The sequence below is a fragment of the Colias croceus genome, chromosome 14, assembly GCF_905220415.1.
Source record: "Colias croceus chromosome 14, ilColCroc2.1".
Taxonomy (NCBI): Eukaryota; Metazoa; Arthropoda; class Insecta; order Lepidoptera; family Pieridae; genus Colias; species Colias croceus.
Window position 1 is genome coordinate 2,440,771 of NC_059550.1, and position 19,939 is coordinate 2,460,709.

At 31.5% G+C, this 19,939-nt stretch overlaps 1 protein-coding gene across 1 annotated transcript; it reads left to right on the forward strand.

Annotated features, from left to right (window-relative positions):
• Window positions 1–988: 988 nt before the first annotated feature.
• On the forward strand, window positions 989–19,452 carry LOC123697366 (connectin-like). Its single transcript, XM_045643857.1, has 3 exons — window positions 989–1,073; window positions 15,579–16,655; window positions 18,636–19,452. The coding sequence occupies exons 2-3, from the start codon at window positions 15,602–15,604 to the stop codon at window positions 19,103–19,105; spliced, it is 1,524 nt and encodes a 507-aa protein (XP_045499813.1). The 5' UTR covers window positions 989–1,073; window positions 15,579–15,601; the 3' UTR covers window positions 19,106–19,452.
• The last annotated feature ends 487 nt before the right edge of the window (window positions 19,453–19,939 follow it).

Consider the following 19,939-nt stretch of genomic DNA (forward strand, 5'->3'; position numbering starts at 1 on the left):
GCCTTCTACATCTACTTTTTTTAATTTAATATACACTTTACACAAACATTTCAAAAAGTCATTATCCTTTTGATTTCTAATGGAAATTCAATCGAATCTAGTCCCTATAGTTTAATACCATTAAATCGTGCAGGTGATGACTCATATAATTATTGGGGTGTCTGGCCAAGGGAAGTTTTCCAAAACAATACACATTAGTATTTAGTGGGGCCCTTATCTGTGATATTTATCAGCGAAGGGAAGCAATAGAAATAATTATTTTTTGATAATTGTGTTTTATGACTATAAAGTAAAACCTTTATTGTACTTTGATGGAGTAATTAAAGCAACCTTTACTGATCTATATGTAATTATTAATTTATATAATAGGTACAACTACCTTATATATTTTCAAAAGATGCCGTGAATTCCTCTTTCTATTAAAATGTAAATTATATTTTATACAATTCATATTTGATGGTCCAATAAACAAACAAATAACAACAGAAAATTATTTAAATGCAATTATATTTTTAGATAAAATTATATTAAAAGTATTGTCACTTTTAAACAATTTAATAAAAGAGATGTTTTAAAAGAGCAATTACTTATAGGGCTTGTTTGCTCTTCTCGGTAAAAGCTTTTCGAACCAAATTTGACTTTTATGAAAGGTAAGTAAATCTGAATTTATTTAATGTACACTTTAATATACTATCATTTAATAATTAATACGATAAAAATGAAAGCGGAAGGTTCACATGAAATAAATTGAATGATAAATCATATAACCCCAGCGTTATCTCCATAAAAAGATTATCACAAATCCTCGATCTAGCGGGCTCTAAGTCAAGAGCAAATATTGGGCCAGCGATTGATAAGGCCACCCAACTATCCTTAACACTGTCAAATTTAAACCACCCCTGTTACGCTGTTAGTTACTCCCTCCAATTTCCGTGTTGCGTTCTTCAGTGCAAAACCCGAGCGGTCCGGGACGAACGTGTGTCGAAATCGGCCGGTATTTGCCCGAAACTTTATCGTTACTAATTGTGATCTAAGTGCGTGCTCAAAGGAGTTTTGGAAGTTACAATATTTCGGTAAGTTCGTTATATCGGAGCTTGTTTTTCACAAAGTTTGCGCGTGCCGTGCGCGCGCTCTACGTGATATTTCTGTAATTCAGTTTCGCTTTAGAAGCAATTACAGTAATGCTCTAGTTTTTTTTTAATTGCGTTTGTTATTGTGGGTTTTAATTAAATTATGATTGGTTTTGAAATATCATTGATAATTATACAATACGCTTTGTAAATAAAAATTTAATTAAAATAATAGAAGTGTTTTAAAACAAAAGAAAATAAGAAATAAATTAAAGCTTTTTATGCTCTCGTTCCATGATTTAATTACAGAGATGTTCGAATTATTCCATTACTGTATAATTAATGTGCGTATTGTAAATTAATGTATTCACGTGAATAAATTTTGTGTTATTTATAAATGGATGGACGAGATTTATAAAGCATTTAAATATTGAGCCTGACTAAGAATAATATTATTCACAGCGTTTTCATCTCAGATTTTCATTTATTGTAAATTTAACATTATTTTTTTAATTTTAATTATGGACATGGTAAAGACGTAGCTTTTCTCATAAAGTTTATTAATTGTTGTTTTTACTGTGATTAATGATTTCATTAACTTTGAATTTATTTAACACGTTTTATATAATAATAATAATAATTAGGTACTTTATCATAAAAGCTTTTTTAGTATACCTATGTCTGCAGTTAATAATGTAATTATGTCCTATGTATTTTTTATATAATATTTTCAGAGCTCTGTTTTAATTATATTAAATAAAATCGCGTCTATACCATTTTACCATCTAGCTGTGACATGTAACATGCAAATTCGTTAAAAATTAATAATAATAAACACAGTATACTTTCAATGGCTGCCATATTATTACATAACTACAACAATATACATTTTTCAGGATGTAAAAAATCCGACAATATTTCTCGGATTATTAACCAACAATTAATTTATCCTCTCGAATATCTAATACAATGTATAACAAAGAGTTCGGCAAACAAAATTGGATTTGCTAATAAATAATTTTCATTTGTAGCCGCATAATCGTATTTATCACGTACCAAATCTAATTACATATTTCCCCCGCTTCCCTGACCCACGCGTGTAGGTATTGCTTTTATTATGTTATCATAATTCACAAATTTCATATTCGTAGCTAATGAAAAAACTCATAAATGTGACAAAAGTAATCTTTCGTCAGCCATTTAATTTTGTGACGTCATTTTTGTATTATGACGTATCCAATTACGAAGACCGCGATACACATAAAATATTTAAAAATACATTTCGTACCTACTTATATTGTTTTCTTTGTATTTTCGTTCTAATGTAAGAGATACGAAACTGCCTATTTTCACGCCTGAATAATAATTCGGTTGAACAGCGTCTTGAACGAATTTTGATTCGTATAGAGTGGAGTTTGGAAGGGCAGTTATTTTAGGCGCCAAATCGAAGTTTGAGCGGGATTATAGTCTGTATATTGGTATGGATAATATTTATTTACTATATATTATTATTATATTTATTTATATGTAGTTTATATATGGGAGTGCTTATTGACAATGCCGTATCACAAGAAGAGCTTTGAGCTTTTGCGGTTGTGTTACATAATATACATAATTAAACACTAATTATTTTCGTGGTTTATAGTTCAAATCGTTAAATGCTTAAATGAGGATAGATGCCTTTATCTAATACGTTATAAATTAGTTTTCTAACTTGTAAATGTTGTTAAAACAATATTTTACAAAATTTCATAGGTACTCAAAAAATAGCACTACAACTGATTTAAAACGATTTATTAATGCATATTGTTACATAACAACGTTTCGTAAGCCCAACAGAGCGTCACAGACTGATTATAGTTAAAAAATTAATTGTATCAATAAACACGCAGTAAAAGTCTTTTAAATTCCACCAAATTCCTCTTACGGTGCATTAACATCAAACGAACATAGAGCTAGAGCAAGAGCATTCTTTCGTGATCTTTTAGTGTAAACTAAAACCTGTATTCAGTATTGTTCAGCATTAGAACATTACATAGAATTTTTTCGAACGCACTAAGAACAACGAAAGAACAATGTAAATGCACCGTTATATCTTATTTATTTATTTATTTGATCAACCAACATTTGTTTTCAATGATTCTTAAATATAAATATTATATAAAATATAGTTCTTGCGATAAAGTAACAAATAACTAGAGGTTAACACAGCATGCGCCAATTATACAGAGCTATTTCTTAAAAATACAATACAAACTTATTGTTATTAACTTAAAAAGCAAATTAGTAGAATGATTACATAACTTCAAAAATGTGGAGATTATCAATTCAGTAAACCACTTCTGATGATTCTTTTTATATGAAAGCCTTCACGGTGGTCCCATTAAAATTTTATCCATATCTTCCGAGTTTTTGAGGTAGATATTATTAATAATGCGTCCTTAAATAATTTTTCATCATTGCTCGAAATCTGATGTTTATTAAAAAAAGTTACTAGCTTTGAGGTTTTACGGTATAAATGAGTACACTTTTAATACAGTTTATTTGAGTTTTTTAAATCGTTTATACGACGTACGCGCGGTAAAACCCACGACTTCGCCCATAAAGCAGTCGCAAACAAAATGTATGCAGTCACATCTCACGGACGCGTTCATAAAACTGACCGATTTGTTGTTTTTTACAACTACCCACAACTTTATTGTTCTTTTGAATTGAAAGATTGCGCTCATATTTTGATGACTGTGGGTTAGTATGAAACGTTTGGAATAAACATATTATGTTGTGGTTGATTTAATACAGTATTTTATAATGTTATAATACTAGTAGTGTCGCGCGGCTTTCTAATTAGAACTTCCATATTTTGTATACAAACTATACAGTTTTCATTTAAACTTAGAAACATAATTAATCAAACATAATCGTATAGAACTTATATTGAAGCTTTCAAATGCAAAAAACACATTCAAATCATTTCATCTATTTGGCAGATACGATGTCACATATAGACACTTTTTTTCAAGTCAGTTATTAATATTATACCCTAAAAGTCTTATTATCTAATTATGTAAATCTAACTCTAATCCTTATTTCCCCTCATTTCATTTGGTGTTCGATTCTTAAAGCCATTAAGGCCTTTATTGCAAGACCTTATTAAAACCACGCTCAGAATTCTTAATGAACGAAGTCGTATTTTTTTATATGGAGGGTCCCAGATTTTATTCGTTGTAGTTGAATACGTGTTGTTGACTTTGACTTTTGACTTTTATGTATTTGACACTGTTATGTATTTGATATAATTACATAATAAAAATATTTGTACAGTAGGTACCTACACGGTATCACACGTGAACGGGTGGACCGATTTTGATAATTATTTTTTTATAATATCCCTTGATGTACGAGGATGGTTCTTATGGAAAGAAAACATAAACATGTACCACGGGAGAAGTCGGGGCGGATCGCTAGTATGTAAGAAAATTATAAATGTTCATATTACCTTCCTTAATCAAAACAATACAATAGTCGAGTCTAGAATGGAGGTTTTTTAGAAGGAGGTTTTTTATGAAATCATTGAAATCATATTTATTTTCTAAATTGTTTACTGATTTCATTAAAAAATGAATTCATCGATACCTACAAATGATGTTTGTGTAATAATGTAACTAGCGGCTAATACGGAGAATACTTTTAATATTGATCAGAAAATTTTAGTTACCTATTATAAAACTTGCGTGCACGGAAATGAAAAAAATAGCATAGACATTACGTCATAAAAATTCTGGAATTTTTTAATGAAGATCCACATTGAATCACTAATTAATTTTCATATTTAGGAACGCTACATGAGATATTTAATGTGCAAGTCTTATATAATATCAACAATACTACAAAAATATTTGTATACCGACGCGGACGTTTAATTTTGTTTCACAATATAGGTATATCGCTTGTTTACCTTTCTCCCAGTGGTTGCCAGGCATATACATAGTATATATCACAGCATAGTGATAAGGCTTCCATTTGTGCTTTTATTTAATGTACCTAATATCTTTATGTATTTGTTTTCTTGCACAATAATATTGTGTTAAATAAATAAATAATTCAAATTTTATGAGACGATCTCATTTGATCGACAGTTTATACTTTTGATTGAAGTGCCCAATACAATTTTGTTAAAAATATTTTTATTAAACCGCGTGTCTGTGACGCTATTTTTATTCCAATATATTCTGGTTGAAACCGGAAAAGCGTGATGCGAATTTCCTGCGGTGTCGGTATAAAAATAAAGCCATTCCACTTTATCTAAATGCTTCCATAAAATTGTAAAAATGCATTTATTCCACTCTCTTTACTTTATTTGCATACATCCCGAATATTTTCGTTCAAGTATTTTGGGAACGGAAATAAGCTCGAATTTTTATAATTACACTTTCGTCTGTTGTCATTTTGTTCAGAACAGTCGACTTTAGTAAAATGCAAATGGTATAAGTTCATTAAAACCGCAATGAAATTAATGAATGAGGTATCTACGATTCCAAGAATTTTATCAATTTTATCGTTTCAATTTTAGTACCTATAAACATTCTAAAATACAATGAAAAACCTTCTATTTGTAAAATGTTATAACAGATCGTTCAGTTAAAAATTAATCAAGTCACAGCGACGTCGATAAAAACATCATTAACGCAGGTGAAGACAAAAAGGGCCATTCTAAAATCACTTCAAAGAGGCTTTGTAATTTAAGTCTACCGCCCATTTATATTACCTTATGGCCGGCATATTTTCTCATTCCAACAAGACGCGCACACAAATTGTCTCCTTAATAAGAGGTTAGCGCCATTCTAGGGTTCCGTAGAGTTTTAAAAGGTTATAATAAATTTTTAATGTTCTGTAGAAACTTCGTATCTACCTATATATTTATTAAATCATAGTGAGTAATAATAAGAATATTATGATACATTAATAATTTATAGAAATGTTGATGTAATAAAATGGTTTCAAAACTATATTAGAAGTATAGTTAGGAGATATATATACATATTATGCCTTTGTTCGTAATTAAACATACAAGGTTCCCTGGACCGTCGCGTGGTCGAAATTCGACTTCCCTTAACGATTGTTGCGGAGTCTTTAAGGCACGTATCGCTATGATAATATAATATACAATGAAAACTGTAGTATAAATAATCCACAAATGCTTCTAGTTTTGATATACCTATTTGTATGAATGTATAAAGATGCCGATCGTCTATAATATAAAAATGTAATTTATATTTTAATTTATACAAAAAACCTAACACACTTTGTGTGTTAGGTTTCTTGTTACACACTCTGTAACAATTAAACGTTAACCTAACACACTCTCAAATATATTTACTTGATATGGTAAATATAGTGTAATTTCTGGATACCACTAGTTACATTATAAAATCAAAAAGACCGATCACTTTATACGTAATGTATTAGGGTAAAACTCCTTTATCCTTTTTCGACACCTTATAAACTCATCTACCAATAGACTCAAATAACATTTAAGATTTGTAAAGTACTTCCAATTTTTAAGAAATGTTAGTAGAAATTTGTACCCAGAAGAAACATTAGCTTGTCTAAAAAAAATATTCAATTTATTCAATACACGTAACACACAAGACATTTCAAAACGCCCTTTCGAGGAATTATTTCAAAGACATCCAAACTCAAAAGAAATGTTTAAAAGGATATTTACCTGCATCTACCTGTGGATCTATAATAGTTTTTCTAAAAGGACAGTAAAAGACAAAATATACCTGGTGAGGTATGTAGGATTGTTTTGGGGTATTTCTAAACCTCACAATTAGTCATTTCGATGGAGCTATTGAAGAATAATTTCACGGATTAAGAGTTCTTTACATTTTATTTGTGACGAGCTGATTTCCGCAGTTTCGTCAGTGTTAAGAGGTATTTTAAAGACGACGCTCTTTTTGTTGTCCGAAAGAAGTTAAATCTCTCCTTGTAACAGCATTTTTATGTCTAAAATACAATGCGTTTGCGCATACACAAGGCACCCGGGGAGAGAGTTTAAGGAGAACTGCTACTGGTTTTAATTTAATTTTAATTAAGGCACACTGGTGCCTTAATTAAAATCAGTTGAGATTAGCTCATTTGGAAATTTATATTTCACTAAAGAAGCGATTAAAATCAGTCTAGCCTGAACTGAATCTTTTCTTTATTTACATCCACAGAGGAGCCAGGTACTCTGGATTTTTGGCTCAGACAGTTACATACCACAACTAACTAGAGACAAGTGAATCTTCACCAACCAGAGTAACCAATATAGATATCCCCCAAAGGGCACAAACCAACGTTCTAGAACATTCCGGAACAACAGCCATCAATCAAAACTAAAAATGCTTATTGGCTTAAGGCTTGGAATTGAAACTTTACACTCGCAGTCTAAAGCCGAGTTACGTTAATTTTGTCGAAGTTGTACTGAATACTCCAGCGGCTTCAAATGTGTCTCTTAACAACTTTAGAGTGGATTAGCTGACGTTAAAGATACGGGAGATGTAAATAAGTCAATGGAAGTCGTAAATATATTTTGAAAACAGGAGCAATTCAATTCAAGTAAGATATTATTTAAATCACCGATTTAGGGATGTTCGATGCGTTTTAATGATCATTTGGAAAATATCAAATGCAATTTATGAATAAAAAATGTTAAGCAGGTACGGTATGTAAAGAGAAGAATTTTTAAGCCTATATTTAGAGTCTCAGCTTCGCTTATTTCCTGCGTCATCTAACAATGTTAAAAGTATTTTAAGCTATTGCATAGCTTCTATCGCAGGCCTTGAGCGCGCGGACCGAATCGAGAAATTCCGTAACGAAAAAACTTCACGCTCCCACTCCGACGGGCTCGGAGGTGTGGCTTGAAGGCATAGCATGCAATAGCTTTACCGCGGCAGTCCCCGAGTGCCACACGTCGTTTTTTTCTTATCAAACATCAATCGTAGAAAATGTATATTTAAGTATTATCAGTTATTATCTCTAGATCGAAAAAAATACTAAGATACAAAATAAATTTGTACAAGAAGGTTATTTGTATCGATAAACTTACCATCAATAGAGAACCTAAACAAACAATATTATTTACTTAAAATATCCTCCAAATTTATGTAACGAGCCAATACGATTTGATTATTTAGTAATATCAAGTTTGGAGAATAAATACATTCAAAAGATATTTTCGATATCTTTATTTAGGAGCTTTTTTCAAGATAACTTCAGCTTGCGTCTTTGCTCGCGTAGTAGACAGTTACAGAAAACCTGTGCTATTTCAAAAGACAATTCATTTTGACGAGTTTTATTCAAATCTATTCATCTGTTCCAATGCAATTGATTAACAAATAACTAGGTATATACAAACTTTTAGGATGATATTTGATTAGAAGATTAATACGCTATTTACGAATGTTTAATATTATATTCTTACAATTATGGTATATGTACTAGCTTTCGGCCCGCGGCTTTGTCAGCATTTTAAATGAAAAACCAGCATAGTTCCCGTTCCCGTGGGATTTATCCTATGTGTTAATCCAAGCTACCCTTTAGGCATATGTGTGCTAAAGGAGAATGGCGAAACTGGGCCTAACTGTTACAGAAATCATAATATATTTAAAATTCATTATGTTATTTTTAGTAATTGTAAAATATTTACTTCTGATTCTATGGGAAAACAAATCTTTGAAAAAAAAGATAATGTGTTCACTACCGGCATTGTTATTTAGATTTCTATGACTACCGGTCTTATCAAGCAGAGATTGAATTCAAATGCTTTATAAATCAGAAGCAAAACTTAACTTATTTTTAACACATATCTTAATTTATTTAGATCATTCTATAAAATAAAAACATGTTTTACGTAATCAATAATAATTATAACATTTTTATTTAGGTAGCTGGCCATTAATAAAATGTCAAATTATTAATCATAATTGTGTCAGTGATGAGTGATTTGTTTATGATTGTTGTTTGACATTTGAGTGAAGTTTTACGCCCTTCTCCCATTACGATACGCATAGGCGATTCAAGTATCCTGCAAGTCTCGGAGACTAGTCGCCGCAGAGTATCTCACATACATTTTTATGTAGGCTCGCACACTACGCTACTGGTATCCTACACGTCCGCGACTAGTATAGCACTACTCACCGTGTCGGTCGCTTTTGCTTCGCGTCTCGACTCTCGCGCGTATCTCTTCGTTAGAAAGATAAAAATATCTAATCATCATGTTGTAGTTCTCGTTCGGCTACAAAAACTCTACAATTTATGTTTCTTTCAATATATGGATGAATCCAGTACTTCTTACTCTTACGTTGGCGTCTTCTATTTCTATAAAAAAGAAAAACTGCAAGAGCTTCTTCGTCACTGGAAGTGCTGATTGCTCGACATAACGACGTAACTGTTGTTGCAATAAATAAATGAATTATTATTATTATAACGTCGGTCCACAAAAACGAGGCACAATAATGATGAATTTAGTCATTTTTCAGTCGCATAATATGCGAGCATCGGGTAGCCAGCAAATATCTAAGTAGTATTCTACGCGAGTATCGTATTCTAGAAGTATCGTACCTAATGGCAGAAGGGCCTTAGTAACGTTATATACAAAATTGATCTTAATCAATATCCCAATATCTCTGCTATCCCATAGAAAAGATCTATAATTATTATATTCATAGAGTCTGTATATTTTTATCTATTTAATCACCCATATATCATCAGTGTAACGATCAGGCCCAGAGTCCTATGGGAGTTTGCCATTCTCCTTTCATTGTAATCTGGTGGTAATGGTTCAGTAGTATTTGCGTGAAAGAGTTACAAACACACACATCACATCCTCACAAACTTTCGCATTTATAATATTAGAAGGATTAAAAAAACACGGTTAATAGCACGACTTTTTTCTATAAACAAATTTATGTATTATATACTATTACGCAATAAAATACGGTTTCAGCAACAAAGCAAAAAGCTCGCGTAAAGTATTTGAAATATCCAAGAAATATCATAATATTAAGTGTAATAGAAAAATTTATGTTAAATAGAGAATGTTTGATTTTTAATACGGGAGAAAAATATAACCTATTTTGTCAACTATAAAACCAACGTTGAGAAAATAACCAAACAACCGAGTATTATAATGAGCCTAATCCCACTATACGTAACATTTTAATAACAATCAGTCAATTGATTTATACATACTAAAAATTTATGTTATGTGTACATAATATGTGTATATTTGACTAGCTATGCCCCATGGTTTTACAAAAATAGACTAAAAAAATAGACGGGCAATAAAGAACGGAACGTTTTCACAAGCTAGGTAGGTATATGTTTAACCGCTGTAAGAAATAGCTATGTTACTCTCCTCAATAGTCTTCTAGCTAACCATAAGCAAAAATCATATCATAAAAATGGTCCGTTGCTAACATAACATATTACAACGGACAATCGGTAAACGACATTATTTCTTATTCTTAAGTATATTCATGTATAAAGTGAATAAACTAGTATTTTATGTATCTTGTTTATTGTATTCAAGAACAAAATTTGTTTCTGGAATAACTTCAATGCTTAAGGATCTTGTAATGTGTGTGGTCTTTGGGTTATCTTATCCATATTATAACGTTCACAGAATGCCCGTCTCGACTATCATTTCCTATCACAAAATGGTCAGATTAAAGCTTGTTTTGCGGTATTCTTGTGTGATATTAGTTACATCCTGACCCAGACATTTACAAGTAAAAAATTGGGTCGGAACAATGTTGAAACTATAATTAATGTGAAGTTAAACACAGTCTGTTGTAGAAAAAGATATACTGTAATTTGACATAACAGTCTTTAATTTTTAAAGGTAAAATCGCGTAAAAACAAAATCAGGAAAAAAAAAGACGGGTTGCACTCCGGGAGTGCCGGCCGAAGTGAAAACTTGATTATTAACGTTCAGCATGTTTGATATTTTGAAATGGTATCCGTCTTACGCATGGAATATAAGGGCTAAAAAAAATCCGTCTTACGCTTTTTCGATCAGGCCACGTGTTCTGACGCGAGTTTAAGATTTTATACCCAACTCCGCTAAAGAAGTTTTCACTTCAAATATAGCCTTTTTTAAATACGAGAGGTTCATATTATAATACTGATAGAAATATACTATAATACTTATTATATTATATTGGAATGTTAAAAAGTTGCAATATTAATAAGATAAGAACAGTATCAGAAAAGAATATAATATTACCATTGGCTGCGAATAGGTACCTAAAAGTTTTTCTCTATTGTTGTTCACATAAAAAAGACTGTAGAATTTTCTTTCCGCGTTCATTTATTTGAGGCCATTTATATAATATAAATTTAAAACAAAAACGCTTAGAATTTTCCGCATCCATCACAAGCCGATTTTTACAAACAGCACCGCATTCTACATTATAAACCAGTACTTCTATATTTCAAAAGCTAATTACAATTTGCCGTCTAAAATAAAAACCCATTTTCAAAGTACTTTTAAGCGGCTTACACCGTCATTACAGCCAGGTAATAAATATTTTTAGTTTAAAAGGCAGCTCCATTGTTCTCGATTTCACAGAGCTCCCCTAATAGAAAAGTGTATTACAAAAATAAGACTCTACGACAAACCTTTCCTTTAGAAAATTGTTTAAATTTTCTAAGAAATGAGGATATACGGTAGTTCATTGCGACGAACTCAGGTATTTTAAAAGTGTCATCTAACATGAAGACAGACGGTCGGAATTAACTTAAAAGTTTTTCTTATAAAATGACTGAATATACCCAGTTTGATGTTTGCTATTTTAAGATAGTTTTGTTTTTAATTTAATTTGAAACGGACAAAAGACGTGGAGATGCTCTGTGCTTTAAAAATTTAATTATCGCGTCTTCTTCTTAGATTTTCAATAGACGACAGCTTATGAATGGCAGCTGTTAGTATTCTAGTATCAACATATAGACTGAATACCTAATAAAGCCGCCGGCAATACTATATTTCCTTTATATGAATTTTCAATCTCGTCTATTTTAAGACTGCAAAGTTTTATTCAAGATTTAAAGTATCGTATTCCTGAAATATAAGTAGTACCTACTTTATTATGTGTTTTAGAAATTAACGGTATCTATCTCTATCTAATAAAAAATATTGGAGTAATATTAAGTACAGTTCAATTATAAACAATATAAGTAGGGGACACACAGTTACGTCAGATTGCTAAAAATAAAAAAATAAACCTTTATCAATCAAAGTGTAATTGAATTTATAAAAATTCAACTTCAATAATTCACTTTTTTCTTAGTTTAGCTATGACATAAACCTCTTTATAATAACATTAATATTTACCACTAATATAATACACTATGAAAGTAATACTCAAGGCTCCAAAGACGCAGTTATTGAAAAAAATATACCTGTATCACAGACTACCTGTATCTATGAAAAATAGCATGGATTTCTTACCATTTTCCTTGACACTTATGAGCAACGGGGAAATATTAGGTATATATATGAAATACTCGCCGATAAGACTCACGAATAAGATAGGTACATACATCTTGTAATATTTTATTGAAATCTTACTCGACTTCAAACAAGGACAAAATATTTTTTGTATGTAGTTCTATTGAAGAAAGTGAATAATAAATGGGTTTTGATATAGAGTAATGTATTTAATTTTCGCATTTATTATCACAAGGTATTATTATTAATAGAATCCTATAAGAAATCTGTGTGGGTAAATTTGATCTGTTTTAAACGTATTTTTTAAAAATATTGTTATTTTCAGAATTAACTGTCTAGGTTTAACAATATAAAATTATAGTATAACATTTGATATTATGAAACTCACGATGTTTGGAGAATTTGCATGAAAATTATATTTAATCTATTCATATTTCAGGTGAAGTTATAACAAGTTAACTTTTTCTATAATTATTATGCTCGAAGCTGGTAATAAACTAACTTTTATGAATTTTTTATCAAACAATAAAGGACTTTACAAACTACAAACATTTAATTCATTTTTAAATAGAGTTACAAAGTTGTGTCAACGTTAATTGTGTTACAAAATACATTTAATGCCATATTATAATCATTTATTTACGTTGTATTGTTATCATTTATGCAGATAGACTTGAAATTGAGATTAATACTTACTTTTCTTGCTCAGCTTAGAAGAGTTGGAAGTATAGAAATTTACTATTTAAGTCACACTATAATATATATTATGATCAATTTTTTTAAATAAAATAGTTTATTTAACAGTAGTTTATATTCCATTGTAACCACGTCCACAAATCAACAAATTATTTATTATAATATATCATACTACCTTTCCGCCCGCGGCTTGCCCGCGTTTTCAAATAAAACCCGTTCCCATAGGATTTCCGGGATAAAACCTATCCTGTGTCCTATCTCGGGTATCAAAATATCTCTATACCAAATTTCATGCAAATTGGTTCAGTAGTTAAGGCGTGATTAAGTAACAGACAGACAGACAGAGTTACTTTCGCATTTATAATATTAGTATGGATTTCTTAACCTACAGTTTCATACGACCAAGATATTTCTTGGTATAAATTAACACTTCATATAAAACGTCCCATAATATGAGTCCACCCACTTTAGAACCTATTCGGTTCCATATTTCTTTCAAAGAAACAATTTCACCTTTTACCGTTAAATATCTGAGTCTTTCCGTATCAAATCGCAAGGAAGTAACTTTATTTACTCGCTTGATTTCCAACTTTGTTTTACAATCGAAAATCTCTTTTTCGTTCAAAGAATCGAACTTTAACATCCAAAGAGCATCGATACAAAGCCTTTTCAATATTTAAATGTATACAGTTCTTTGACAAAACAAATGTAAGAAACAAAGAAATATTCCTTGTCAGAATTTTGTTCTCTCTTTACAGTATGAAATTTGAGACAATTTAATTACGAGTTTATAAATTCTGGACTGGATTGTTTTTTAGGCAGCTGTTTTTGTAGCGATTTCGAAGAAGTCGATTTGAATATGTAATTATTTTTATTTTTCATTTTCGTGATCAGAAATAGGTTTCGTTTCTTAAAATTATATTTTAAATTGTATTAATTTATATTAAGGCAACACAGTTATTGTTAGCGTATCTTTCAGTTGCGCCTTACCTGGGGCCTTAGACAAAGTAAAAATTACAAAACGATAACGAAGTTAGAAATCGCAAAAATGTATGGGATTGACAATTGACATACGCCGCGTTAGACCACGTGGTCTATCTAATGTCAATCCCGTACATTTTTGCGATTTCTAACTTCGTTATCGTTTTGTAATTGTTACTTTGTCTAAGGCCCCTGCACCGTTAATATTAACGAAATAATATTTAGCGTCGTACCTTTGATAGTAGATAGTTAGATATTTTGTATGCATATTGCTAAGAAAGTAGGAAACTTAATTAAGGCACAGTCAAAATGCGTGAAGGGTTCAAAAATCCAATACGTAATAATCATTTGATGAAACAAAAGGGCAATCTTGTGTTGCCTTTTTTGTCTCTTATTAAGCCGTCGGGAATGAAAGGAACTAATTAAAAATGGCCTTAATTAAACGCTTACCTTTGGCTATAGTAGCGTAAAGAATGACAATAATTGTTCTAATTATTATTAGATCTGGACAAATAATTAAAAGAAAACTGTATTATATTTACTTATTGGAGTGATGAAAAAGCTATATTTAAACGTTCACAAAGAAATTAATTATAATTTTTTTCTTATTGGTCTTTATGTAAAATTTATAAGATTTATTATAACATACCTAGATACATACGACGCGACGCATCCATTGACGTGAATTCATCAAATTTTAAACGTCTGAAACGTAACTTTTATAATGTAACATAGCTTAACAAAAATAAAAAATTGTCTACGTTTACTTTTTCATTAATGTAGTTTAAGTAAAGCACCCAACGCTTTTCCTATGACTAAAATGATGAAAATAAAGAACAATATCCCATTGTCGACGTCAAAAGTCTTACTATTCGTGAATTTCATAATTAAAGAACGGCTAAAAGTTGCCGAAATTACTATGGTTCTGTCTGGAACCACAATAGTTCACAATGTTCACAATCAGGATATTTCAAAGGATACAATGACAGAGTTAAACAAAGGAAGTGTATGAGTCATCCGACCCCTGCAAATTAGTCGGAGTGCAACTTGTCAGGGAACCGCTGATAATAAAACACCCTGAATAGTTACACGGTCGCTGTCCACGTTTTATGATACCAATTAATTATTCCACGTTACTTTTCCATACAACCATTATAACCATTACGACTCATTATAAAAACCCATCGAGTCATTTAATATATTGTACCACGCTCTCCTTTTGTTTCATTTAAACGTATACTTCAACAATAAAATAAAACTACGTTCCCGCACAAAGCTAAGTTGCAAATTAAAAAATAAAGTCCACGTTTTAATATATGTTTTGCTTGTTTCAGGCCGAGTGAAAAGGTTGAGAGCCATGGAGACCCTCATTCAATATTTACTTCTAGCTCTCGCACTGACTTCAGTTCAAATATCCTACACAGAAAGCCGTTTAAATGAAAAACGCAGGGATAAAACTGAAAGGAGATACCACGCGGCGCAAGCTAAAGACAATATGTGTGAAATTGCCAACCGAGAATCAAAAGTACATTGCTACTGTGAAAATACAGAAATTAAAACAGCCACTCGCGCCGACTGTTGGGTGTTTAACGGTGGCATTGATGAAACCGATCCAATTTGGGCAAGTTTCAATTCCCAGCCGCTCCTCGAAAAGCTAACGTTCAACGTTCGATCGGACGGCGCACTCAAATTTGTGCCACTTAACGTGATTCACAAGTTAAAACGCTTGCAGAAACTACAAATACATTATGCTACGCTGAGCAAGATCGAAAAAAAGACCTTCACGAACATGTCGACAGTGAGAGAAATAACGTTAATGAACAACAAAATAATGGAGTTGGACTTTTCCGCGTTCGCAAACCTCCCGTCGCTCGTAAACTTGACTATAAAAGGAAATAAAGTGACCGAGATCCAGAGGGATGTTTTCGTCGATTTACCGAGTCTCAGATATCTCGATTTATCGTTTAACAGTATTAATCTAGCTCACGACGGATGTTTCGAGCATCTAAACGTCCTCAACGATCTGGTATTGGAAGCGAATTTAATTTCGGTTCTAACCAGGGACACTTTTAGGGGCCTCGCTAATTTGACGAGATTGGATCTGAGGTCCAACAAGTTATCGATGATTGGAGATTTGACGTTTATCGAATTGTGGAATTTGAATGAGCTTCTTTTGGATAATAATGAATTGAAATATCTATCCGAAAGAGCCTTTGACGGATTGGCGATGCTTCAGAAATTGTCTATGACCGGCAACAAATTACAAAGCATTAACGAAGTGCTATTGGAAGGCGTTCGAGGGCTCGAATTATTGGATTTGAGGAATAATGAAATTGAATTATTTTCCTATGAAACTGTTAAACCCATTTTGGAAAATTTAAAGCTGAAAACGTCGGTACTGTACTTAAGTGGTAAGTTTTTTAACAAAAACATAATATATTAATTGACTCTTAAATAGAAATTGTTTCTGTTTTTACCCGACTACGGCAAAGCAAAAGGAGGGTTATGATTTTGACAGGCTATGTATGTATGTATGTATGTATGTATGTATGTTCATCTGTTCCCTCGTAACGTCTAAACTACTTATCAGAATTTGACAAATGACATATCATTAGAAGCGTCTTAATTGTCCGCTGGTTATAGGCTATATAGGGTTTCACAAAATCTAATGTGGCGTCCTCTATCGGACAAAACATACAGAGTAAAAAAATAAAGTTAAGATAAATATCCCGTGTTTGGTATCATTTGAAAGCGCTTTCCTTGTACATTTTGAATATATATATTACTAGCATTTGCTCGTGACTTTACCTGTATTCATGGGCTGATTGCATATAATTCACATCTTTTCGTCCATAGCTTCTTTATTAGTTCATCAGTTTAACTTTTGTTAATATTATGCCCCCAAATACACTTTAACACCAAAATAGTACAAATAATATAAAGTGAAAAAACTAAAACCCAACTACGACAATAACCGGCGCTGAAAAAGTATAAAACAAGATTTCAGAATACTGAACTGAACAAAGTTGCTAATGTAGTTGCAAGTAAATGGACACAGTAGACTCTACCAAGATGCCTTCGTTGTAAATTGACAATAATGTCATACAATACTATTCTGAAGTATGCAATATTCCACTATGTAAAGATAAATTTTCATGTTTGGAAAGGCGTAGTCACACGTTGTTGAAGTGCTACGGTAGATAGGTATATTATGTAACGTGTGACTACGCCTTTCCAAACATGAAAATTTATCTTTACATAGTGGAATATTGCATACTTCAGAATAGTATTGTATGACATTATTGTCAATTTACAACGAAGGCATCTTGGTAGAGTCTACTGTGTCCATTTACTTGCAACTACATTAGCAACTTTGTTCAGTTCAGTATTCTGAAATCTTGTTTTATACTTTTTCAGCGCCGGTTATTGTCGTAGTTGGGTTTTAGTTTTTTCACTTTATATTATTGTATTTTTATATGAAGTATGTAATACTATAAATAAAATATTAACTATTAATTATATACATAGATAATATGTCAAATATAGAATTATGTTTAATATTTGTACCAATATTAGGTAAACTTAAAGTACCTTTGCTAATTATTTTCTAGAACAAAGTTTCAAGTCTTAAAGTCCTCATTTTTCATAAAGATAGTTAAATTGCATTTAAAAAGTATTGTAAAATCAATTTCATATTGCATAAAATATATCTTTGTTTTATAAAAATCTCTTTAAAAATGAAATAAATAAAAATATTCCAAATAATACTCTATAAATAAAAAGACCATACCATTAAAGTATTGATAGCATACAATTAAATAGTGTTCTCTGAAAGCAGCCATTTTTCGTTGAAGTGAATTCAAAATACATTATTGAACAGTTGAACACCATTCCGTATCCGGATTAAGTAAATTATTACAATGTTCAAATATATTATCCTTAACATGTAGACATGTCATTTAGCAGTAAATAACACAGCAGACACATTTCAAGTACGTTCATGAGAAGATAAATAACTATATTTTAAACAAACAATGGCACGCTCCCTATAGGGCTCTAATCCCCTATAGAGACACCCCTCTCGCGTTAAGCACAATTAATGATTGTAACAGTTCCCCATACGAAGTCAACAATGGCGTAATAACACGATTTAGGCACAATGAAATATGAATTATTAAAAATCAACAAACATTACGGGTCCGTTCTCATGATAATTTCATTACGCACTTTTGTTAAACGTCGATACGCGTCGGGCTGAATGAGCCGGAGTTTTATTAGATTACGTAGGCGGATTCCATGTGGATTCCCCCGAAATTTACGATCTCATTTCGCTTTCAAATATTCCTTAACGCTGCATAAATTCATTTGTAACCATAAATATTTATTCGCAGGTAACAAATTAAGATGCGATTGTCGTCTATCCTGGATTCAAGTTCTGCGTAATGAAACAAAAAGCGAACCCCTCAGACAGGCTCTCGACGAAGTTACTTGTGTTCCAAATGTAGCAGACAACGTCGATAATGCATTGAGCCCCAAAAGTAATGATGTTAAGGATCTTAAAACCGATTTAGATGTCGATGCTGATGATGATTCCTTCCAACAAGATGGTAATGAAGATGAAACTTACAGTGAAGCAAATAGTGCGTACAAATTGGAAGATGAGAAATCACTCAATCAAGTTGTATTGGTCGATATGCCGCCTGAATCTCTACCTTGCCCCGGCCAATTGGGACAAAACGGAGAAGATTCACTCATGCTTTCATCGAAAGATGAAAATTATTGGCAATCGAGTTCGAGCGGAAAGTTACTATCGAGTGCTGTCGGAATACTTACTACGCTTTTATTAAATCTTTCTCATTGAATTTTTATAAACTTTCCAACGATGGCTCAATACAACCAGAATTTCCCTGTGTATTGTTACATAATTGCGTATTCTGTATAATTTCCCTTGTTTTTATAAGGAAAAAAGACTGGTTAAGAATATTTAATTAAATTATTCCTTAGCGAATAGTCTGATTGCGACAGCGAAATTATACTGTTAGGGTACAGAAATATGATTGTAGGTTGCGAATGTTTTAACGCAATACTTTCGTGTTTTATAAGGAAAAAAATAACATTAATTAATTTTATATGACGTCTAGTTCGCTTCGAATGTTTGGGAAAGAGATTTCACTTAAAAAGTATTACTCTATAATAATGTAATATCTAAATGATGTGAAACATTTTGATTTAAACATAGTGATAAGTTATCTAGTATTCATAAATAGTACCTGCCAAGTGTATTGATATTGGCTATGTATTTTGCTCTGAATATATTTGTAACTTACGTTTGGCTGGGTTTCAACTTATTGAAAATTTCATACTTGGAAATATGTTTACGGTCTACATGAAAAATATGGTGAGAGTACGACCTAAATATTGTAAACGATATTTAAACTGCATCCTTTATGGTTTCAATTTTCAGCACTTTATATAATTGACTCCACTCCGCAAATGGGAATGTTCTGGGAATTGAAATTGTGTACGTAATATTGAAATAACAAGTAAATCATCTACAATCTATAATAATATTATAAAGCTGAAGAGTTTGTTTGTTTGAACGCGCTCGGGAACTACTGGTCCGATTTGAAAAATTCTTTCGGTGTTAGATAGTCCATTTATCGAGGAAGGTTATAGGCTATATTTCATCACGCTA